At 55.2% G+C, this 23,101-nt stretch overlaps 9 protein-coding genes across 9 annotated transcripts; 3 read left to right on the top strand and 6 right to left on the bottom strand.

The window, feature by feature from the left end:
- Positions 1 to 4: 4 nt before the first annotated feature.
- On the bottom strand, positions 5 to 1,377 carry NCS54_00248600 (MFS domain-containing protein; the record flags this gene model as incomplete). Its single annotated transcript, XM_053148084.1, has 2 exons — positions 5 to 1,123; positions 1,177 to 1,377. 2 exons carry the CDS (start codon positions 1,375 to 1,377, stop codon positions 5 to 7), a joined length of 1,320 nt encoding a protein of 439 aa, XP_053004059.1.
- A 410-nt stretch (positions 1,378 to 1,787) lies between these two features.
- NCS54_00248500 (Zn(2)-C6 fungal-type domain-containing protein) lies at positions 1,788 to 4,061 on the top strand (the record flags this gene model as incomplete). Its single annotated transcript, XM_053148083.1, has 4 exons — positions 1,788 to 2,276; positions 2,332 to 2,796; positions 2,844 to 3,086; positions 3,174 to 4,061. The coding sequence occupies 4 exons, from the start codon at positions 1,788 to 1,790 to the stop codon at positions 4,059 to 4,061; spliced, it is 2,085 nt and encodes a 694-aa protein (XP_053004058.1).
- A 2,138-nt stretch (positions 4,062 to 6,199) lies between these two features.
- On the top strand, positions 6,200 to 7,006 carry NCS54_00248400 (2,5-diamino-6-ribosylamino-4(3H)-pyrimidinone 5'-phosphate reductase; the record flags this gene model as incomplete). Its single annotated transcript, XM_053148082.1, has 1 exon — positions 6,200 to 7,006. The coding sequence occupies one exon, from the start codon at positions 6,200 to 6,202 to the stop codon at positions 7,004 to 7,006; it is 807 nt and encodes a 268-aa protein (XP_053004057.1).
- Positions 7,007 to 7,307: 301 nt separating this feature from the next.
- On the bottom strand, positions 7,308 to 9,051 carry NCS54_00248300 (Hypothetical protein; the record flags this gene model as incomplete). Its single annotated transcript, XM_053148081.1, has 4 exons — positions 7,308 to 8,004; positions 8,062 to 8,463; positions 8,527 to 8,694; positions 8,753 to 9,051. The coding sequence occupies 4 exons, from the start codon at positions 9,049 to 9,051 to the stop codon at positions 7,308 to 7,310; spliced, it is 1,566 nt and encodes a 521-aa protein (XP_053004056.1).
- Positions 9,052 to 12,001: 2,950 nt separating this feature from the next.
- Positions 12,002 to 14,113, bottom strand: NCS54_00248200 (Hypothetical protein; the record flags this gene model as incomplete). The annotated part of the gene is made up of 6 exons (XM_053148080.1): positions 12,002 to 12,332; positions 12,669 to 12,835; positions 12,893 to 13,036; positions 13,116 to 13,635; positions 13,713 to 13,845; positions 13,915 to 14,113. 6 exons carry the CDS (start codon positions 14,111 to 14,113, stop codon positions 12,002 to 12,004), a joined length of 1,494 nt encoding a protein of 497 aa, XP_053004055.1.
- A 2,719-nt stretch (positions 14,114 to 16,832) lies between these two features.
- On the top strand, positions 16,833 to 17,798 carry NCS54_00248100 (Ribokinase; the record flags this gene model as incomplete). The annotated part of the gene is made up of 1 exon (XM_053148079.1): positions 16,833 to 17,798. One exon carries the CDS (start codon positions 16,833 to 16,835, stop codon positions 17,796 to 17,798), a length of 966 nt encoding a protein of 321 aa, XP_053004054.1.
- A 741-nt stretch (positions 17,799 to 18,539) lies between these two features.
- NCS54_00248000 (Hypothetical protein) lies at positions 18,540 to 19,144 on the bottom strand (the record flags this gene model as incomplete). The annotated part of the gene is made up of 3 exons (XM_053148078.1): positions 18,540 to 18,903; positions 18,974 to 19,076; positions 19,129 to 19,144. The coding sequence occupies 3 exons, from the start codon at positions 19,142 to 19,144 to the stop codon at positions 18,540 to 18,542; spliced, it is 483 nt and encodes a 160-aa protein (XP_053004053.1).
- A 1,444-nt stretch (positions 19,145 to 20,588) lies between these two features.
- Positions 20,589 to 21,818, bottom strand: NCS54_00247900 (UBC core domain-containing protein; the record flags this gene model as incomplete). Its single annotated transcript, XM_053148077.1, has 4 exons — positions 21,700 to 21,818; positions 21,539 to 21,633; positions 20,731 to 21,485; positions 20,589 to 20,669 (listed from the first exon to the last, which is right to left on the bottom strand). The coding sequence occupies exons 1-4, from the start codon at positions 21,759 to 21,761 to the stop codon at positions 20,589 to 20,591; spliced, it is 993 nt and encodes a 330-aa protein (XP_053004052.1). The 5' UTR covers positions 21,762 to 21,818.
- Positions 21,819 to 22,174: 356 nt separating this feature from the next.
- NCS54_00247800 (Hypothetical protein) lies at positions 22,175 to 22,888 on the bottom strand (the record flags this gene model as incomplete). The annotated part of the gene is made up of 2 exons (XM_053148076.1): positions 22,175 to 22,676; positions 22,740 to 22,888. The coding sequence occupies 2 exons, from the start codon at positions 22,886 to 22,888 to the stop codon at positions 22,175 to 22,177; spliced, it is 651 nt and encodes a 216-aa protein (XP_053004051.1).
- Between the last annotated feature and the right edge of the window lie 213 nt (positions 22,889 to 23,101).

The following is a 23,101-nucleotide window of genomic DNA, read 5'->3' as shown; positions in this document are numbered from 1 at the left end:
GTCCCTACTTCTTAGCAGTAAACCGCATATACTTCAACAATGCCAGGCACAAAGCAGCAGAAACATACATGGCCCCAGCAAACATCTGCACCCGAAGATACGGGTACTCGTCTGTCTCGTTGTCCCTTAGTTTTACGGCGATGGCCTCTGCCACAGCGGTAGGAGGCCCCAGCACCAACCACAGGACCCCTAGGGCACTCGACATATTACCAAGACCAACAACCTCTGCTGCCAACGGAGCCGCCGTTGCCCACAGAGTCCCCGCTACCAAGCCAATGACCATGGCGAACAAGCAAAGTGCCACCATGGACTTTGCAAAGACCCAGAAAACAAAGCAGAAGAAGCCTGATAAGAAGGTGGCGGCCAAGGCAACGTTGAACCTCCCAAGCTTGTCGCTCAGAACCCCGACTCCAGGTCGGCCAAAGGCTTGACCGAGGTTCAGGAGTGCACTGGCGATACTGCCTTGATGCTGCGTCAAGCCTATGGCAACGGCGTAGCTCGAAAGACTGAATAGCAGCACCACGTATGCCATGCTGCTTAAGAAGGCCCATGCCAGTAGGATGTTATACTGCATATTCCGGAGCACAGAGAACCGCATCGCAGCACCCTTGGATCTCCGCTTTTCCTTGGGTGGGAGACGAAGAAGGCTTCCACATGACAGGTTTACAGCGAAGCATATAATTCCAAGGATTCGCATAGTCCATGGAAAGTCCAGCCGGGGGATCATGGCCCCTGTCGCCAACGAGTATGTAAGACCGCCAATCCCAGAGCCAGCGGCCGCGATTCCATTCACAAGGCTTCGGCGTTTTTCGAACCAGTGAGAGGTCACCCCCACAGAGCCTATGAAGCAGAGTCCCATGCCGATGCCGAAGCAGATGCCCTGGGAGAGGAATAGTTGCCAGTTTCTACCGACAAAGGATGTTGTTATCAGCGAAACCGCTTCAAAGACTGCCCCAATGACGACGGTAACACTTATACCGCAGTGATGTACCAGAGCGGTTGCTAGGGGAGAAACAAGCATGGCACATGCGATGCTGAGGCCGCCAACAAAGGCGTAATCAAGCGCCGTGGTGCCGGGGAAGGTATGATCTGAGAGATAAAAGGCGAGGATAACGCCGTATGCCTATCCACTGTTAGTAGGAGACCATACCGGGGCTGAGGAGAGGATTTTCATACACTGTTGATACCCCAAGTATGGGCATTAATCAGGAAAGTTGCAGCGACACACACCCAGCCATAACCTCCTTCAGGGGGCGCTTCAGGGTCTTCTTGATGTTGAATGTCTGGATAACAACGATCCATTGGACACGACATCTCTTCAAGTTCGGTTGAAGACAAGGTTGAGCGACTGTCGCTAGGAAGAGTTGGTTCAGACATTGTGTAAGGATTATTCAGATCGGTCATAGGCGTAGGAGGCTCAGTTGCGTTTCAAGAGCCGTTCGAAGACGAGGGAAATAAGTGTAAAGACCGTGCTATAATTTCTTGCCTATATCGATCAGTCACTCTGACTTGGGCAGAGCTCTCTTAATGTATCTTCTCACACAAACACTTACACCGGTGATCTCGGCCCCGGGAGGCCGAGTCGATACCAAGTCCACCACCGGAATGACCCACTTATCTCCGGCAATGATTTCATTGGCCAATGCTCCGTGGCCAATGAACGCCGCCGCCCCGGACCCTCGGGGCCGAGAGGGCCGAAGCCGGCATGCCTCTGAGATCAGATTACGGTGGTCACGGAAACTTGGAGCTCTCCAAGTGATTCAAAAGAAATCTTGTCAGTATCAATCATGGCTCAGCTAAAGGACAGCGCAGTCGACCGAGGTTCTCCTCACGAGTCTCCCCAGTCCCAGGCTTCGGCGGAGCATCGCCGGCAACACCGGTCTTGTGTCAACTGTTACCAGCGCAAAGTACGATGCAACAGGATCCTGCCATGTACTCCCTGCGCTCGTGCCGGGCTTCGATGTGTGTATCCAACAACAGCACGTGCCACTTCGAACAAAGCACCGTCATTGCAGGATATTTCAGACCGCCTGGAACGACTCGAGAGTCTACTGCTGGAAACACTGGGCAGGAATAGTGCTGAACATGCCCTGGCTCCAAAACAGGAGGCTCAGGTACAAGAATCTCGGGTACAAGAGGCTCGTGCTGTACCTGCGCCTTCCACCAAGCCGACCTATTTAAATGATGTCAGCTCCAGACCATGGGAAGCTCTGCTGCAAGCCGGTAATCGGGCTCACTACGTTGACAATACAAACCTGCTTGACCTCTTCCAAGATGTACGCCACCCAATATCAAGAGCTTGGATATGTCGGGGTACTAATACTTTCCCAGGAAGACCGAATCAACCCCCCCGAACTCGATGAAGTGCAGGAGAGCGTGCCTGGTTCATCCAGCGGGTTGAGCCTTGCCCTTGGTTTATCACCCATGGATCTTGATTCAGGCACTGACCCAGATCGCCTGCACCCGGACGCACGTCTCGCTCTGCGGTTATGGACAGTGTACGCAGAGAGAGTAGATCCAGTCCTCAAGATCCTCCATATTCCAACTGCGCAATCTGCCATGATCGCCATGATTTCAGGTCCAAAGCAGACCAACCATTCTCTCGAGGCACTTGCATTCGCAGTCTACTTTGCTGCTGCTACCAGCTTGTCCGAAAATGAGATGTCGACGATCTCAGTAGACCCTCGGCAGGAGTTCCTTCAGAAGTGCAAGCTTGGACTGAACCAGGCCATCACAAAGGCTGATTTTCTGAACGAGCCAAATATGACGACGCTGCAGGCATTGGCTATTTTTGCAGTAAGTGTGTCTTGGGTGAATTTTCTATCCGAAGCTGAGCATAGAAGACGTGCCTTAGGGTTCACGACAACAGCCGCGCCGTCTGGGTTCTCATTGGAACTGCGATCCGGCTAGCGCAGTCCATTGGGATTCACCGAGACGGGGCCTCGCTCAAGCTGGACCCTTTCGAAAGCGAGCTCCGCCTCAGGCTGTGGTGGCACCTCTGTGTCCTTGACTCGCGAGCGCCCGAAGACCACGGCTTCACCAACACCATCGAAAACCTCGATCTCGGGCTCCGGCTACCCCTCAACGTTGACGACGCTCAGCTCTACCCTGCCATGAGATCTTTGCCGCCTGATTCTGAAAAATGGACAGAAATGACCTTTTCCCTCGTCTAGCTCGAGGCTGCGAGGCTGGTACACCGAATCTTGATCGCAAAACCGAGGAATGACCTTGAGACTCCCGAGAATATCGAGGCAAAACGCGCAGTCCTCGAACAGCACAACCAGTGGATTGAGTCGAAGTTTCTGTCTTTGCCCCCAGCGCCAAATCTTCGCAATGCTGCGTGTGCCCACTACTACACAGCGTGTGCCAAGATCGAGTTTATGCTTCAGGTGCGCCAGGAGCTGCACCTCAGCCGGCACAGGGAGGCGCCGGCCGCCGTGTTCAGGGGCCTTGGGGAGCGGCCATTCACTGCCGCGTGCCGCACATTGGAGAGGAGCTGGTCCCTGGCGAGCGGGCAGATCTCAATGGAGCACACGTGGATCTTCAAGACTTACACCCAGTGGTATGCCCTAGCCTACGTCCTGAGATACCTATGTGCTTTCCCCAGCGTCCCCGAGACTGAGGAGGCGTGGGTGCTGGTTAATCGGGTCTTTAGCTCTATACCGTACGCCCAGAGTGGCCAGCTGGCTCGGGAGAGTAACACTGGGAGGAATAGTATTTGGAAGTGCCTGGAGTCGCTGCGCTGCCAGGCCTTGAACGCGAGGACAGCAGCTCGAGGCTCCCCTGTCCCTGAGCCCTCCACCCCTGATAATTCCCAGGGCGACCCAGTAGAGGATGGGGCACTGGCAACTGAAATCAGCGCCCCTTCGGTTGACCTACAGGATCAATTCTCCAGCTCTGAAGCTGCCTCGTTGTTTGCGGGCCAAGCGGAGCCTCCTCGTCTGTCCGATACGACGCAGTTGGCGGATCAATGGTATAGCGGGCTGCCGTCCTTTGGCGACTTTGCAATGCCAGAGATGCTTTACTTGCCCGAATGGAATGACATTGTCAACGGGAGCTAGCCTGAGTACTTAAGATTAAGACAATGTGATTCAATAACTAGAGGCGAAAGGAGTCAAATGTGTGTGATAGTCATCGGGACATGGCGTAGGTTGTAACTTGTCGCCCTCTCGCAAAGAAAGTCGCTCCCGTTTAGTGCCAGAATGTGACTTTTGAGGCGCTTTGAAAGTCAAAGTCGGTCCAAGGCGTTCCTGGCAGGAAAAACCATGAATCTCGTCGAGGGGTGGGCCAGCATCAAAGATCCCCAAGGTTTCATCGACAGTGCAGCAATGATAAACCAGTAGTAGCACGGAGCTGCCCTGATCCAAATGTCCTATTTCTCTTCCAGAGCCTTTGGGTTCTTGCTCAAGGCACATCGTGCGGTAGGTCGGTGTCTCAATATTGTAAGTCATTGGTTGTTGTGCCCTGGGTCACTCAGCCTCCGAAGCCTGCCCTGCTGATAGTGTGCTGTCTCGCCTCAAGATTGCGCAACGCCAACGCTGGCATTCCCCGCACTGGTAAAGACGTTCCTCGGTTGGTATTACACTGAGACTCTTGGTCAACGTCTTAGACAAGGCCGGCCCACGTCCGAGCCCGCTCATGGAGTCAGGGGATTTAAGATAGCGATTTGGCGCAATCGGTTGCACTACGACCGATATCGAGCGTGAGAGATTTAAGCTTGACAATGGCAGTAGAGCGGAATGTATCTGCGTAGTATAACTGCTGGTTGAGCTCTGACACGGGTTTCTCGTAGCCTCAATTTGAACTGCGTAGTCTGACGGAAGCCTGCGACATGGAAAAACCGAAATCATCTTGCTGCATCCAAGAGTCCTCTATTCAAGTTTCGTACGAAGCGAGAATGAATCTCAAGGACTAAAAGGAATCCCTAAGGCTGTGGTTGAAGTCGTTGATGCCAAGTTAGCCGCTTGGGGGGCTTGGTCGTGCATCTGGGTGAAATCATCACCAGAAGTCCCCAATCGCATACCAAAATTTAACCAAATTCAATTGAAAAATTCAGTTCAAACTGGCTTGGCATGCTGGAATGAAGCAGACAGATCGAATGCCCAAGTGACATTCAAACAGAGGACATGAAATATGACTGACCCGGGCATGAGGTCCGGTGATGGCGCGTCGCCGATATGACGGGCGCAATAGACGCAGATCGTCTCGATCCAGGCTAGCGGCAAGATGACATCTCGCCGAAATTGCGACACCGCCTTTGATTTTATCCAATGACTTGGTTCCGAGGCACAACCGCCAATCGTCCATTGGGCCCTGCAACTGAAGCAAAGTCGGCTGTGTCGCAGAAACCCTGGTTCTGTCTCTTCGGGGGGGTTGAGCGGGAGGGAAGGTGAAGCTTGGGCCCAGGCACGCAAAACAGCCCCAATCCCCGAAGTGAGGACAAGGGAGGCCAGCGAGGACCCTGATCGGCGAATCATCGGAAGGGTTTGTCGACCCTCCAGGAAATAGAGTTCGATAGTTGCTGCAAGGCATTGGGAGCGCCCGTCACTGTTAACAGGATGCATGGTTGGTCAGGAGAGTTGGTGTTGATCAACAGTGAAGGATATTCAAAGCTTTCGGGGAGCGAGCTTATTGGATGTGCCTGGCGTCACACAGGCACCTTCCCAGCGTGTCACCGCTCGAGAAGGAAGGAAGCTGATTGCCAAGAATTTGGAAGGCAGTCCGTGGGTCGTACCCGCCCCTGGTACGCCGCCAGCCACTTGCATTCGTCCCAAGATCTTTCCTGGTGAGAAAGCCAATTTCAACTTCCCCTCTAACTTCCAGACAGCACGAGGGTGAAAATCCTTCAGGACCCCCTTGAGTGCTCCGCCATCTCAACTCCCGTCATCACATACCGCCTCGATCCTTTCTGCAGCCTGCCTGCCTCCCTTCCTTGGCCGCCCTTGCCAATTCCCAAGTCCCGCTTGGATCCTTCTCCTGCATCGCGGCACGCAGTCCTGTGCAGCCGGGTTGCCGCCGGCATCTCGTCCAACGCCTCGCAGCTTGCAACGGCGATCCCTTGTCGATAACCCGGCACTAGGAGCCGCATGACACTGACATAAGGTTTCGGAGTATTTTCTCCTGCCCTCTTACTTCTCTCCAGCTCCTTCTCTTCAACAACACAGACCGTTTTCCCGCACAACGTCAGAATCGCGCAACCATGTCTGAGCTGCTCACTTTCCCCGCATCGTCAGCGGCCATGCTGGAATCTCGCTTACCGCCGTCGACTCTCGCCCAAGGAACCCCCTCGCGACCCTTCGTTACCCTGACCTTTGCAACTTCACTCGACTCGTCACTTTCTCTCGCACCTGGTGTACGGACCCGGCTCTCTGGGCCCGGCTCCAAAGCCATGACCCACTATCTCCGTTCGCGCCATGCGGCCATCCTCATCGGTGTCTCCACCCTCCTAGCCGACTCGCCTGCCCTGAACTGCCGCATCGCCGGTGCTGCAAGACAGCCCCGTCCCATCATTATCGACCCCCATCTCCGCTGGGTTCCTGACCCCACGGATAAGGTCCTCGAGGTCGCACGTCTCAGCACCGGCCTAGCGCCCTTTGTCCTGACCGGGGTGGGTTCCGAGAGCTTGCCTGCCGCGAGTGTTGCACTGCTTGAGCAGCATGGCGGCAAATATATTCATGTTCCAGCCACGTCTTCAGGTCCTGGCAGCCGCATGCGCTTTGATTGGCGCGCTGTCTTTGATGCGCTGCTCCACGAGCATTTGACCAGTGTCATGGTTGAGGGGGGTGGCCAGATCATCAACTCGTTACTCAACCCGACCTTCCACGACATGATTGACTCGGTCATCGTCACCATTGCGCCCACCTGGCTCGGTCAAGGGGGCGTTGTCGTATCTCCGGATCGGCTCCAGGACTCCGCAGGTGTTCCGGTCCCAGCTGCAAGGTTATCCGAAGTGTCATGGCATCCCTTTGGTGAAGACGTTGTTTTATGTGGGAAGCTGCATACCTAGTGCCCCAGAACTGGACTATATAAATATCTCATGCCCCTGCCGCTTGATTTGGATCTAACATTCCCTTTTCGCTACCTGTGGCTCTTTTTTATTCCTTTCTCTCTTGTGTTTAACTCATCCTCCTAACATGTGTAGCCTCTGAACCCGAGCTCGAAATGACCCACCAGCCATCCGCCTCGCCAAGAAAGAATCATCTCATCGTCGATATCGAGTCTCGAAGACACTAGACATCTACATCCTCGCGACCAGATATTCGCCCATCGAACCCCCGATGCCTCGATCCAACCTCGACCTTCACGTGTCAGACACGACCCGTCCACTTGATTTCCAAGCTCCGCAGTGGATAGTATGCGAGCCCCGTGACGACGAACGCCGCCTCGAAACCTAGATCCCCGATTCGTTCTCCTATGGGTCCAGTGAACCATGGCGTGTCCATCGATGGTATGACTAGCCCGAGGCTGACCAACGAGGCACCCATGGCTGCCAACCCCGTGGGAAGATATCGCCCCTTGTTCCATATTTCTAGGTCGTACGAGTTGTAATCTCTCTTCCGGAAAACCACAAGCTCCTCGATCATGACGGCGTCGAAGCATCCTGCCCAGTACCCGATGACGCTAAGGAAATTCTCAAGCGAAGTTGTCCATTCGGCAGCCGCATAGATTGCCATGGGAATCATGATTGCCATGGTGACAATGATGAAAAAGAAGCGAGGAACCTTGGTGAAGACTGGGAGGAGCATCTGCAAGCACAATGCCACCGAGTACATGGAGTTCAGCGTGTTCCCGACGACACTCAATGCAAGGACGACCAGAACGAACTTTCCAAATCCGCCAGCCGGCGCAAGCATCTCGGCCAGCACACCGCCGACCCCATAGACATCCCACGCCGTCTGCCACGACTCGTTGTTAGGGATAGCACCGCCAATGGCTGCCCCGAGTATGAGAAGAGGCGTTGCAGGCGTCGACAGCCCGAGGTACACATACGTGAATACCTTGCGCCTAACCACCTCATCAGTACGTCGACACTCATGATAAGTTGGAGCTAGGACCACTTACTTAGGCTCTTTGGGATCATGATAAATGGTGAAGTCGGACACAGTCCCGCCAAAGGTCATGAAGTATCCGGCCATCAAGCTTCCATACCCAATGACACCCTTGACCGTTGCTGGTTCATGCTCGACCTGTTGCATGAGCTGCTTGCCTCCGCAGCCAGCTGCGATGGCAATGGCAATCAAGTTTGGAAGCCACTGCCATCGCTGCCAGGCGTGGATGGCTCGATATCCAAGTAGCGCTGCCACGAAGCTGATTGCGCAGACAATGCCGATTCCCACATTGACGCTGATTACAGCCTTCTCGTTTAAGGCTGCAATGGCCTGTCCGCTAACGATGGTTCCCATGAGTGTGAATCCAGTCGCCGTTCCCGCGCTCAGGAGGATTGGAATGACAACAAAATAGAGCCTGCGATCAAGGTTCCAACATCAGCAGTTGGCTTCCAGGAAAGGATTCAAGATGGAGCCCTACCCGAAGGAGTATCGAGCCTGGATCATCTGCCGCATACCAGTCTGGTACCCTCCAATTCCCATGATCGCTGGGGGAATACATGTTACGAAGTTGAAGAAGAGGATGATCAGAGAAACGTCTCGAAGCTTAAGACCATACACCGTCGTGCCAAGGGCTCCGGTAGGCAACCTATCCGTTGGTCAGTAATTCCTGGGATCATCAAGTCGGGGCAGCTTGGTCAACGGACGGTAGAACGCAAAGGAGACATGTGAAGAATACTGTGAACAGGTTGCTGTGTTGGGTCTGGGTCCGTTCTTCTGGTGGCACCGGCAGGATCCCGTTCTCTTCAACGCCAGCATCAAGCACTTTCCTGTACCACCTTGAAGGTATACCTTTCATGTGCTTGACAGAAGCCGCAATTTCGACAATGGGGCCGTCGTCGTTGCCATCATTCTTCGTCTGGTCTGGCCAATGAGGGGTACGATTGGCCTCCAGGTCATCGCCAACTGGCACTGTCCAGCTGATGGCAGAGGGCTCGGAGTTCATGATTTTGAGCGATGGTTGGATGTCGTTGGCGTGCTGTGAAGATCTGAGGTTGGAGATATGGATCGGGGGCATGGCATGGTTTTCAGCCTTTCAACATCAAGGACGGCACAAGGGCGGAGAGAGAAGTCGTCTTGCATCTCGAGGCTCAGCACCTTGCACCTACCCTTCCCTGGCCACTATTGTTCCTGCTATGGCTCACTAATCAGTCAACTGCAGATTCCAACTTGCGCTTTGAACCTCAGGTCCTTGTCGCATAACAAGAGTCGTCCGTCGATGCTGCTTTGCCAAGGCTGCTTTTCACAGACGGCAATCGGATTTGAAGCCGTCTCATGTACTCAGTCTTTGACTGATGTGTCACGCTGGTGAGAAATTTTGTTCAGCATGCATCTTGGCGACTAAGGGATCATGGAGATGAAGTCAGCCCTCTAGCAGCCACCCGACCCTCCGTGGTTCATTGACACATGGCTCCCATCCGAATTACACTGGGTCATAGGTACTTGCGTTCGAGGTTCTTGGAGTCTGTCGAAAGTCGGTGACATTCGCTATGATCCATCCCCTCAGCCTTTGGACGAAACTGAGACAGTTCAAGCAGGCTTTCCTTCTCCCTGCATGCGGTTCGGAGTTAGCGAACAGGCCGACATCTCTTCATGATCGTCACGACTCGCTCGACTTTGGCTCAACTCGCAGGGGCGCTGCATCCCAGGTCCCCGTCGACGCAGGCTGTGTGGGCCTCTGAATGGAACTTGGTCAAGACATCAAACACTGGCGCAGATCCCCTCGAACCGACCTCTCTCTCCCTCCTGCGTTGCTGTTCTTGGGATATCTTGCAGATGGAGTCGGTCTACCAAAGCAGAGCAATGGCACGCGGACCGATGAAGCACCTGGGCATTCCATCCCCTCACAAACCGGGCACAGGGACCCTCCTGTCTGATGAGCAAGGCCAAGACCGACGTGTTCTCTCTGCTCACACTATCCACAGGCCGCTAGCAAACATGGGGTGGAGAAACGCAAACAGCTCAGCCTGTCCCTGCTCGGCTGAGACAGACGAACTGCCGTTGTTGATCGAGTACGATATTGTCTCACAAATGGGATCTCCTCTTGGCCGATAGGACACCCCTGAGGAGTTAGACTGACGCGAGACGAGCCGTGAGCCAAGCTCTCGCACCCCTCCCGGGAACAACAGTAGCTACGTCAAGCCCCAGCCCTAGACCCGCCAGGTTGACGCCGGTGCCGTGTGGTGGTGCCCATGATTGGGGTGATCAGTGTGCCTGGGTGAGGCAACACGCGCCCAACGAAGCTGAGCTCGCCTGGAGTACTTCAGCCGGGATCTCTGCGCCTCAAGCGCCTCTTTTCTCCCAAGGCCCAACGAGGAAGTTCGAGGAGCAAGCACGCTTCCCGCCCCCTGTCGGCTGTTGGCTGTTTGTTTTCCATTGTTTGTCGCTGGTCTCGTGGCCGGTTGGTTGTCGATCTGGAACATACGTGTCTTCTATGCGAATCTTCCCTACAGCAAGCATCTGTGCGCGATTTACCTCCGACAACCCATTTACATGTCCATGTGGAATTGGAAAGAGCATGAGTAGCGCCGATACCTGACGGATCATGGGGTGGGCTCGCCTGGCAGCTGGATGGTTGGCCATGCAGCGGCGGTACAGTACTGGCTGGGATGCAGTAATCCTTCTCGTGCCGATCCACATACTGTGATACGTGTCTAAGCCTCTTCGGATAAGAACGGCGCCAGATCTGCCAACAAGATCGAGAGGCGCCAAGGTTGGTTGTGGTGGTGTTCGCGAGTCGTGAATCGTGAATCCAAAGGCTCGGCGGCGTGTAACGGCGGAGAGGGACGGACACAAAGGCATGACATGAGCCACCGGGTCGGATGAATGCTTCCAGGCCGGCTCCAACGAGTCGAGCGACCAATGCTACGCTACAGCAACTCCCCCGATAGTCTGGACGGTAAAACATGCCTGATGACCAGCCAGGCTCTGCCGACATACTGCACGATGCAACGGCGGAAACGCCCGTTCGAGGCCAATTGGAGAGGTCTTAGAACTGGGCCGCCTCAGGGTACTAGCCTGTCGCTCCGTCGGCGCCGCGCTCAGTCGAAAGTGACCGGGGCCGAGTGTTGGGTACGTTCCACACCAGACCAGTCTCGGGGTAGCCACATGGCAATTGGCGGTGGTGCAACTAGCCGCGCCTCGTGTCTCCCAGGTCCCTGTAACTCGTGCCAAAAGACGACACACCCCCATCTCAAGATGGATCCATCCGACGGAATGAGATGAGACGGTCTCGAGGGGAAGGGTGAAAAGGGGGAGGGGAGCCCAGGAAGGTAAGGTAGGTACAGTACAACACCGTAAGTATATAGTAGCCAGCATCAAGTCAAGGGAACACCATGACGGTGGCAACACTTTGTGGGCAGATAACAACAGACTAGATCTGCAGACGTGCTCGGGACAAATGTCGCAACGAAAGAAGAAATTTGATTTATGACTTTGAAGCTCCTCAATCTGCAAGAAAATGACTGGGGGGCCCGCCTCACCAAGGCGCAGCAATCAGCTCCCCCATGTTGCGGGTTCCGGCATACAGATTTGGTTACTTGTGTGAGACGGACACTCGCTCGCTGCCGTTGCCGGCGATTGGTAGGGATACAGTGGAAAACTAGTCGTGGTTGGCTCCGATGAGCACTTCTGCTTTGTGACTTCTGGGCCTGATGTCACACTCAAAGTGTTCAGGGTGGCTTACACGAGAAACAGACATTGTCAGCAACTTGCTCGGCACGCATGAGGGGCAGGGAGGGAGAAGCAGAAGAGACTGAGTAAGTGAGTGGATACAGAGTTGTCGTCAACACAGCATCCAGGAACGAACCAAAAAAAAAATAAAAGAAGGGGTTTGTGGGGAGGGTGGGGGGAAGTTGACAGACCAGGTTCCGCCATTGGTAAATTGGACTCGAGGCTCAATGGGACTCCCGTCTGGGCCCATCTTCTTGCGGAATTCGAGCGTTGCTAGCATGGTCGCCACCATGATCCAGACGCTGTTGTCGGCCAGGAATCGGCCGACGCAAACTCTGTCCACCGAGAAGGGTCTTGTGAGAATCCAGATCCGCGACTAGAACATCCAATGTGGCATCAACGTACCGTCGTCCGAAGCCAAAGTTCCCAACCGGGAATGGCTCGCCCGCGCCGCCGTTGGCCAGAGGCTCGTACCTATCGGGGTTGAAGTCGTGGGGCGCCCGGTAGATCCGCTCGTCGTGCGCCATGGCATGGGCGTTGGCGTAGACCACGGTCCTGGAGCTTATCAGACTCTCCTACGTCCCCCGTAACAATGCAGTGCCGGGACTCCTACCCTGCAGACAAGGTCAGCCGAGTTGCTTAAGCTCTCATTGCAAATGATCCGTACCTTTGGGAATGAACATGCCCTGATAGACGTCATCCTGGAGCGACTTGTGCGGGATCCCTGGTGATGTCACCAGCGTCAGTCCAGGCTAAGGTACCGTTACAGGGTACTGGGTCCCCCTTCCAGCCCCAAGCCTTACTTACCTAGAGGGGCCAAGGGTGACCATCTGTGAAGAGCGGGTTTCTGTCAGACTGATAGAAATTTATCCAAGCGAACTGGGGCCGTACCGATAGATCTCCTGCACAATGTGCTCAATGTATGGCAAGGAAGCCCGGTCCGAAAAGTTGGGCAACCTATCGGGTCCGATGACCGAATCGAGTTGGCTTCGGGCTTTCTCTTGTATTTCGGGATGAAGAACCATGTTGAGGATAAAAATTACACATGTTGCCCAAGTCTGAAAGTTTGCCGCTCAGCAATCAAAATCAATCGTCATTCTCAAGGTTGAACCCACCGTGTCTGCGCCCGCAATAAAGACTGCACCAGCGGCGCCCTTGATATCGTCGAGCGACCACTCTTGTTCTTGACCGTTTTCCTCGTTGCGTCTATACTGGCGTAAAAGCTCGTGTGCCAAAGATTTGTTATCGCCGCGGTCGTCCTTATTGAGAGTCAGTTCCTCGCTTACAACTTTCAGAGGTTGTCCAAGGTATGCACAGCTAGTCAGTCAGTTGACTTACATGCTCAGACTGTGCTGCCGCGAATGGGACGTCGTGGAGTTTCTGGATAGCCCAACGCCACTGTCGTGCAAACCGAAGTGACCAGTCACGAACGATCCAGTCCGGCAAATGGCGAGCTGTGGATAGCGCATGAGTAACTCCAACCACGTAAAGAGGACCATGTGGGTTCTTTCTCGCCTTACCCAGGGGTACTAAATCAACGATGCTGTTGGCCGGAGCTCCGCCGTTGCCAGTGGCGTACATTGCGTCGTTGGCAATCTGGATGTACGGGTCATCGTCCTTGGGTACCTCAGTACCATAGCTTACCTGGAGCACAATAGCCACAGCGAGTCGACGGAGCGAAGTCTCCCATAAACTGGGCTTGCCCATCATGTTGCGAACCGTCCGCCGAGCCTCGGTTATTTGCAGCTTGTGCCATTGACGAACGTTTGTGTTGCTGAATGAAGTCTGAAGTAGTCTTCTATGCATCTGCCATCGTCGTCCGTACGGGAGAAAGGTCAACGTTTTGCCCCAGCCCATGCTAAGCGAGACCTTTGTGTGAGCGTCCGAGGTACAGGTCCTGTCACTCATGCGACGGAGGATTTCGATTTGACTTACACCTCAAGTAAGGTGAACCTAGGTCGGTCGCAGAAGTTGGCGCCTTTCTTTTCAAGGACATCCCTGGCTGCTTCCACGCTGTTGAGGACAACGATGGAATGACCGAGAGACTTGACATGGATGATATCCGAGTCTTGTCCATATTAGAGCCAGGGGTTCCCGAACCGCCATCCTCTTAGATAACAACCGGGTTGTTACTCACCGTATTCTCTTGCCCACCTGGCATATGTTGCCGCAGTGTTCTCCTTTGGTATCAGACGAGTATGGCCTAGAAGGAACTCGGCCGGGGGGCCAGGAGGTAGTGGCAGTGTGGGTTGAGTACGCCGATGAACCAGAGCGAACCACATAACCGCAAGGACGATGGCTAGCTCAATAAGAGCCTTGGCTGTTGTGAACTCCATGTCGATGAGCAGTATGGGTTTGGCAAGAATGAAAAGCAAGGCAAAGTCAGAGTTGAACGAGCTAAGTAAGCTCGGTAGAAGTGGTGTTCGACAATTAGTCAGGGCACTCGGTAGTTGGTCGTTGTTTCTGTCCTGGGAAGGAACTGATGGGAGCTCTGATGGGGATGGGGATGGGGATGCCCTCACACCAATCTGGGAACGGCCCCTTCCTCCAACTAAGATAGCACCCGCGCGCCGGGCTTCTGCCTTCCCTGCCTACATGACTTGGCAGAGGACTAAATCACGCTGAGATGCAGATTGCTTAGGTACTAGCAGTAGCAGTGATTCAAGCACCTTTCAACTCCAACCGAGAACGAGCCACCAAGGTTCACATGATTTTTGAGCTCCAAGTTCAGGGCAGATTCCAATCGCGCCTACCTCGTCTGTGTGTTTGTCTGAATGAATCGTGGGGCCGACTCCGGACCGATGGGACCCTCTTGTCGCGGGGCCGCGCCGGCGACTGGTCCATACAGAGAGCCGGTACCAACTTCCATTGTACACGGCTTCAGCTGTCAAGAACATAGACTGTCTTTCCTCTTTCCTCGATCGACCATCGACGCATCGTATTCTTCTCTCATCTGGGCGAACGGAGAGACGTTTCGCGACGGGAGTTTGTCAGGAGAGACAGATGATGGGCCCGGGCGTGTCATCACCGACATTTGGACGAATACATGACCACGACGAAACTCTTGGCAGCTTTTTTGATGCCATGGATTTGCAGACGGGATATGACACATGATGGCGCGGCCACAATCGACACCATGTTCATTCTTGTTCCACTCGTCATTTTCTGCATCTAACTCGGGGCAATGTTGCTGCGATGCTGGTTGACGGGTTCACAACGGGTCTACGGGTCTGGGCCTCACGGCTTCCACACACACTCCGTGCGCCCCCCGCGATTGAGTTACGGAATGATTAGCGGATTGTCTTTGCTAAGACCTTCGGCTCCGTTCCTCTGGAGCAGGACCCTTGCTAGTTGCGCCGGAGGGTCCTGCGTGCGTGGACATCCATCAGGTAAGATGGAGCCCGATCCAAGACAACCGGGTCGCGCCATGAGCTTCCAAGGCCCCGGAACGAGGTCTCGAGAGAAATGAGAGCCACTCAGATGGAAGTAGCAAAAGCTAACATCTAGTTTCCGCGGTGAAGCACCTCCTCGCCGACCTTTCTTCCCAAGTCCGACCACGGAGTGGAGCACCTCACCGCAATGCCATGTGCTTTGACATCAAGCTTGACGTGTGGAAGAGTGGAGGGTGGCTACATACCGACGCTAAGTAAGGGCCGGTACTTGAGCTGAAGGGTTTTCCCAGTCGCGAATGCTCCGTAGGCGAGTTATCCGACCCAGGACTTTGCCGGGCTGGGAGATTCGGGATTCGGAGGACGTCCTCCTCGGCCACGGCATCAACAAATGTTGGCTAGTGCTGCCACGCCATAGTGTGTGCTGCCACGCCATAGTGTGTGCTGCATATGGACCCTGCCCGAGTGACCATGAGACGGCTCTCCTGAGAGAAATACTTGACCGACAGAGTGGTACGAGGATTATAACAAACGACATATCAGGGAGGCTTTGTTCGTCTTTGGATGTCCAGGATGCTTGGCCGATCCAAGTGGAGCAGTCGTCTTCATCAACCCTGGTTGGTGACATACTTGTGCCATCTGAGCAAATTTAGCTCTGATGAAACTGACTCTTGTTCACACAATCATGTTTGTTAGTCCACTTAGTCATCTGAGACTAAGAGGCTGAACGGAGACCTAGAATGGGCGGAATACGCGAGGCCGATAGTGGCTTATTACTCGTAATATCTCAACTCGGAGTCGACGAGGAGCGGAAAAGATGAAGACCAAAAAGGGGCGAGGATGCGAGATGATGGGACAAAGCAAAAAGTCAAACAGAGGGGCCGGAAATCTTGCAGCTAGGGCGCATGCGACAAGCAGGTGTCAAAGATGGATGCCAATGGAGACGTGCTGCATGGCACTTTCTTTCACAGCCCTAAGACGGCAAACAAGAGCCAAAAAGTACCGCATCCCCTCAATCACAGTGGGGAGATACCTGCCCACTAACGCAGCAGATGCTCCCAACTGTAAGCCACCACGCTGGTTGCAGGAGCACCTGAGGGCGCCCGAGATTGCATTATACCCTGAAGTGGTGGAAGTGGGATCCATGGGATGGGATGGGATGGGGATGTGGGGGCATGGTGATTGATTCTCGGGAAAGCGGGAGTTTGAGGCCCCCCTCGACCCTCGTGGTATGTACCTGCCTTACCAACAGATGCGCGCTTCAGTGGCGGTCCAGGCCGAGTATGCCCCGCTACCAACAGATGTACGTTCCCCTCAGCGAGTAGCGTTAACCCTGACCTCACCGCACCGCACTACGTACAACATTCACTCAGGCCATTTTCACCCAGATCAACCAAGACACTGCTCAAGGGACAACCCATCCTCTAGGACCCGACCCCCAGCCAGCGCTGCATAGAACCCGCGGATCCGCGAACGAACTCGGCAAAAAGCGATTCATCCATCAGATCAGCCTTCCAGGCCTGGCCGAGATCTCTACGCCAGACCCCCCTTCCGGATACACCTACCCATACCTACCCAGGTCCAGCACCACGCACCACGCCCACGGCTCCCGATCCCCTTGTCCTCATCCAACATTGCGAATCATCGCTTCTGCATACCGCCCATCATGGCCTCTTCCGCTAGCCTTCCGCGCATTACCATCCTGGGATCCCTCAACATGGACCTCGTCGCCTATGTGCCACATCATCCCTTGCCAGGTGAAACTCTCACCTCGAACTACTTCAACACGTCCCCCGGCGGCAAGGGCGCCAACCAGGCCGTCGCTTGCGGCAAGCTCTCACGCGCCGCTGACCTGACCAACGCCTCGGCCGTCGTCTCCATGGTGGGTGCCGTTGGCGCCGATCCATACGGTACCCTCCTGCTCGATAGCCTCCGCTCCTTCGGCGTCGCCGTCGATGCTGTTGCCGTCCGCCAAGACCAGAAGTCTGGCCTGGCCATCATCGTCGTTGACGAGCCCTCTGGCCAGAACCGCATCATCCTCTCGCCTGAGGCCAACCACTCTCTGCGCCCCTCGGATTTCGAGTCCCTCCCTGGGCCTCGCCCCGACCTTCTGATTATGCAGCTTGAGATTCCTTTTGATACAGTCATCCAGGCCCTGAAGGCTGCCAAGGCTGATGGCGTCCCCGTCCTCCTCAACCCGGCTCCTGCTCAGCCCTTGCCTGAGGATGCCTACGAGGGCCTGGCTCATCTCGTAGTGAACGAGACCGAGGCGGCCATTCTTGCAGACTGTGCCGAGTCCGAGCTGGACGACCTCGACGGCTTGAACCGTGTTGGCCGTGTCTTTATCGATAGAGGAGTCCAGAACGTCATCATCACTCTGGGTGGCCGAGGCGTCTACTACGTCAACAAGGGAGGCAAAAGCGCGCTGCTTCCTGCCACTAAGACGACGGTAGTGGACACCACTGCTGCCGGTGACACCTTTGTTGGTTCCTACGCCCTCGCTGTTGTAGCTGTACAAGGCGGCGACTTTGACATTGAGGCGGCCGTCACCACGGCAAACCGAGCGGCTGCCAAGACGGTCTCACGCAAGGGTGCTCAGATTTCTATTCCCTGGAAGGACGAGCTAGAGTAAAGGTAGACAAACGCAGCTTTTGTTCCGTAGACAACCAACAACAAAGAACCATGCCAGTTTCCCGCCCCGCCTGCTCCCGGGGCCGTTTTAGAACCAGGCCCCCCATCCCCATCGGCTTGCGTCCTTCTTGCCTTTGGCTCGTGTCGTCGGCACTGCTGGCCCTGCTGGCCCTGCTGGAACTCCTCCCTCCCGCGCCGGTCTGCTGCTAGCTTCGTGGTCCCGAGTCGTCGAAAAGTCGGCCATCAGGGGGAACAAGCCCCGGAGGGTCTCAGCCCCAAGGGAACGCCTCTTCCACAACGTGCTGCTCAGAGAGGCCCCTGATGGGGCTCTTTGATCCGAGTTCACCGGAGATTGGGGTCCCACGCAAGGGGTATTCCCTCTCCGTGGCCGTCCTGGCTGTGGTCCGTCCGTCCCCGCGTCACTGGCGGCCCGCGAAGGCGGCAGCCCTCCGCTCTGGGTCGATATGCAGGCCGATGCGGCGCTGCCACAGCTTGACGCTGCTCGCCTCACTTCTGTCTGCGAGGACGAGTATCTGACTCGATCGTGGTCTCGCTGAAGACTGGCATGTCTCAGAGGAATGAGGGGGGCTGCCGCATGGCCCGAAGCTGCCGACATGCGTCGACTGCGTTCGCCATCCTCCTCCAACCGTGACCACGCCGCTCGGGTAGACTGTGCTGGCCTCCGTGGGGCATAACGCAAGGCCGCAATCTGTCTCATCGCGTCCCTCGCGCTCTCAACACCCTAGTGTCTCTCGATTAGCGGCAACAGTGGGTTCGGCGTCGGCTCTGGAGGAGGAGGAGACCACGGTGACATCGTGTTGTGGAGTTTCACAGAAGCCATGGCCACTGTCTCAACTTTGCTTTGTATGCTGAGCATGCCTTCGGCTTGGATGTCGATGCCCCTAGACGTGGGAAAGGCCGAGTGACGATACGATAGCCGCACTTCGATATACCCCACATGCGAGTTGCCCAGCTCCGCCTCTAGATCTTCTATGAGATCGTCCGATTGTTGTCGGGCGTTCCCTTGCTTCCCGTTTCGAATCCCTAACTTTACATCGACCTGCGTCTGAGTCAGGAGAAGGACACTAGAGCCGGCGTTAAGGGTTCTGCTGATAATCAGTGACCAGTCCACGTCGCCACCTCGGCAGCATCTCGCATCTTGCATCCCGCACTCACACGGGGAAGGATTGGTTCTGCAGAACCCGGACAACAGATGATTTTTCTGTTGGCAGGACTTGGACTTTCAAGTCGTAAAGGCGGCCAAATTCAAATGGGTCCCCTGGAGTGTCAGTGCCCCATTGTCCATGGCAGATAGCGTCCTTCTTTCACACCTACCTTGCTGATCATATCCTGTGAGGCTCTTGGAGTAGTCTGACCGCTCCTGACAAGGCCCCGGCTCTATCACACTCTCGGAGGCAGACCAGAGTCGGCCAGAGACCTCGATGGCGGCCCACAGGCTGTGACGCCCAGGCTCGAGAGAAGTGGCCTCGGGCGTGATAACGATATGCGGTGCCAACACACATGACTGTCTAGGCTGCCGGATGGAAGCGAGGTTCGCCGCAGGAAAAGGGGGTTTGGAAAAAGGCAATGCATGCCCTTCTCGGTAAGGTGCATGGAGCGTGGAGAGCAAAGTTTCTGCCAAAGCCGCCTCGTCACATATGTTGGATAAGGGGGGACGACTCTTGACAGAGCGCACCCCGTACACAGCGGAAAAGGTGCAGGATGGGTCAGTTCTCTTGTCTGGATGGACCCTTGCACGTGCACTACGTTGTGCTTGTCTCGTCTTCCTCACGGTCAGCTGGGGTGGCGGCGTGATTCCAAGCCTCCGAGGCGGACTTTGGTCTCTTGCCCAGCTTTTTGGCCTGAACAAGGACTGACGATCATTCAAGTTTGCATGACTCATGTCTTTCCTTGCTTCCAGGTTTTCTTTTCCCGTAACTGCTTGATCTTGATCGAATCTTGGCTGTTTGAGTAGCACGGATGCCTCGTCTCCAGTGACGTCGTGCTTCTGGCGACCTGTCATATCGCGCGGGTCCTTGCTAATGTTTCTATCACATTTCACAATCCTTAGAGGGCCCGGCTTCCCAAGCGGAACGTTGCGTCCGCAAGTGTGAAAGTTCCTGTGCGGTGAAGTGTCGCCTATGGGAGTTGGCATGGTGAACCCGTGTCTAGGAGTTGTAGCCGATTTTTGAATCTTGCGCCGAAGAACCTGCGCCATTTTAGCATCTCGACCAAGAACAAAGATCGCCGGCTACTAACCCTTTCTTGCAGTGTTTTTTGCCGAGGCCAGATGTTGGGGAGTTGGCCTTCTTTCTTGTAATAGTGTCACTTGTCCGTTCGGTTGCGCACATAGATATTCTGATTCTGGCGACTTGTGCAAGTTTTCGAGAATACACGTAGGGAGGAAATAATAAAGACGATCAAAAACTCTGGTATTCCAAACTTGATTGATGTTCACAACGATTACAGATGGTGTGTTTGGTGGGCGAGTGGCTAGTCATATTCAACCTACCTAACTACAAGAATAACAAGATTTTAGTTTAGGGGTATCAGAGTGCTCTTGCTATGCAGATAGCAAAGTAACAGAGACAAGGCAAGTACTAGACTTGCATCCAATGCGAAGAAGCAGCGAGAGAAACTCCATCCTCCGTGGCCAAATTCGACCTTGCCCCAGGGTAGCTGTTGCGGCTTCAACGACGATAACTCGGAGGAAGGCGATATCTGAGGCATACTATGGAACAAAGCGGAGGAACTTGAATAAGAGTACCTCGAGCACATTCATGGTATGAGATCACGCAGATTGTCCAAGCGTCCGGCGGAGGTTCTCCTTGACCGAGTCCACGTCGTTGTCTTCCATGGGAAGGAACTTGATCTGCCGGCGGTTAGATAAGAGTCAACAACAACGTCCCGAGAATAATTAATCTCTTGCTTACCAGATCATCAGCTGTGTTCGTCCCGCCATAGAGGACAGGCTCCGACAAACTCGAGGCAATGCCCTTCTTGACTCTGTCCTCCCAGACCCCATCCCAATTCCACTCCCCGGGATGTCGGGTCGTGACGGTAGGTGATGCAGGTGTCGCCTTGTCCTGCGTTTGCTCAGAGGCCTGCTCCCATTCTTCTTTGGGCTTCTCCTCGCCTTGCGGTGGCGCGGCGGCGGCGTCTTCTGTCAGCTTGCCTGCTGCCCGCCGGTGCGTCCTCCAAGCATGCCAGGCACCCGGGTTTCCAGCTGCGGCCAGCGGCACCGAGTCCAGAACTTCCTCGTCGTCGAATGTGCTGCGGATGTATTGTAGTACCTCGTAAGCCGATACACTCTTCTTCCCTGTTCGCATATAGGATGGTTTCCCCGCTGACGATGCAGGTGTCGTCGTGGCGCTCGATATGCTGCCGGTTGGACCTGGACTTGACGTTTGCTGTCCCGAAGTCCGTCGCGCTTCTATAATGCTCCTCCTTCCCCGGCCGAACCAGTCTGGGAATCCATGCCGTAAGCTGAACCCGCCGGGAGGCAGCCGCTCCTGGTCCGAGGCGCTCACGGTGCCGCTGTCTTCGATCTCGGTGCTGTATACGTAGGTGGTCAAAGGCGTGATAAGGGGGTGGAACATGTCGGTCGAGAAGGTGACTAGGGGCGGTAGCTGAGGATAGGCGTCGGGAAAGGATATCTGGAATCTGAGGATGGCAGGGCAGTATGGGCCTGGAGAGGTCAGCGGACGCGCGGCTACATTGGGAAGCCGTCGGAGTCCTTACCTTTGCGGACAAAGAGGACACCCGACCAGAGCGTGGCATCCCCCGGAGTAAGACTGACGAATATCCCTTCAGGGCAGGCCTGCTTGAGTCCGGTGCTGGTACTCCCCGTTAGCCCAGCCGCCAATGCCGCTATTCAGAGGAGGGGGGGCCTTTGTACGGACAACTCTGAGAGGAGCTGCTGTTTGCGCAGCGACGGCAAGGCGCCCATCTTGACAGATGCCATTCTACCTCTGAAACCGGCCGTTGAACCGGGAATAGCAGAATCAGGTCGTGATATAGCTGCTGAAGCGAGATGCTCGTGATTGAACCCCCTTGGAGCTTCAGGTTGCTTGTTGTCGGGCGGTGTAGGATTCTGCCGACTCCGATGGCGGGGTGTGTCATATCTGGTGGGGTCATGAGGCCGAGGCTTCTCTGATCGAGGATAACGATGAGAAGCTCGATAATCCATGATACTTGATAGTAGACTTGCTCGTAGGGCGTTTATTCTTGCTTCTCATAAGTGCTGGAAACTGACCAGCAGTTGTCTAATTCCCTAAGTAAACGCTCCATCATGAATAACTTAAAAACTTTTCACCCGTGCCTTCTCTTGATGGCGATATTTAGTCATGTAGAATATCTTCCCCCCCAAAAAAACTCTCAGTGACCGAGTCGCTGCTCAATCTTGGCCCTCTCCTGATCACGGATCTGAGCCACCTCGTCCCTCGTAGCGTTGTACGAGGCCGTGACCTGGTTGAAGGGGTTGTCCGGGTGCTTCTCAAACTCCTTCCTGATCCTGTTCTTCCTCTGCTCCATGCGCAGCCCGACGCCGCTGCCGTCCTGCTTCATCTCCTGGAGACGTCGCTCCTCGTACTTGGCATATGCGGCGGGGAATCGTCGCTCGGGGTGCCTGTCGATCTTGTCGTTGTCGCCGCCCGTCGTCAGGGACAGGGCGTCCAGGGCGTTGTCGATACCGGAGGCGCTGATGGCCGATGGCTTGTCGTCGTCGAGCTGCGAGAGGTCGAGGCCGCGCGACCTCTTGACGGGGGCCTTGGACTTCTTGGGAGCCTTTCCGGGCGTGTTGGCTTCGTCCTCGGCGAGGAGGGCGTCCTTCTCGGCCTTCTTCTTGGCGGCTTCAGCCTTCTTGGCAGCTTCGGCCTCCCTGCGCGCAAAACATCGTCAGCTATCGGAACAAGATCCCAACGGGAGAGGAACGGCTGCCTACTTCTTTGAGTTGTTTTTGGCGCCCTTGGACCACTTCTCATCCTCAGCCGCCGCCTTCTTGGCGTCCTCGGCAGCAGCCTTCTGAGCGGCGGCTTCAGCCTTGCGAGCGTTGCCCGCGACCTTCTTGCTGTTCTCCTTCTTGCCTGCCATTGTCAATCAACGGTCGGGAAGTGGGCGGCGCGTATGTGTGTGTGTGTGGCTGAATGGAGGGGAAATGAGAGGCGTCAGCTTTGCGAAACACGGGCCCTTGTTTGCTCGAATATGACGAGATCTGTCTCGGTCGGGTCTAGTCCAAGGAGGGATTTTCTTTGATGTCGTACTGTACTGTAGGTAGTTTGGTATAGATGGATCTGTTGGTGTGGG

The sequence above is a fragment of the Fusarium falciforme genome, chromosome 2 (assembly GCF_026873545.1).
Source record: "Fusarium falciforme chromosome 2, complete sequence".
Taxonomy (NCBI): domain Eukaryota; kingdom Fungi; phylum Ascomycota; class Sordariomycetes; order Hypocreales; family Nectriaceae; genus Fusarium; species Fusarium falciforme.
Note: the sequence above shows the minus strand (reverse complement) of the source record. Positions and strands in the feature narration are given on the sequence as shown.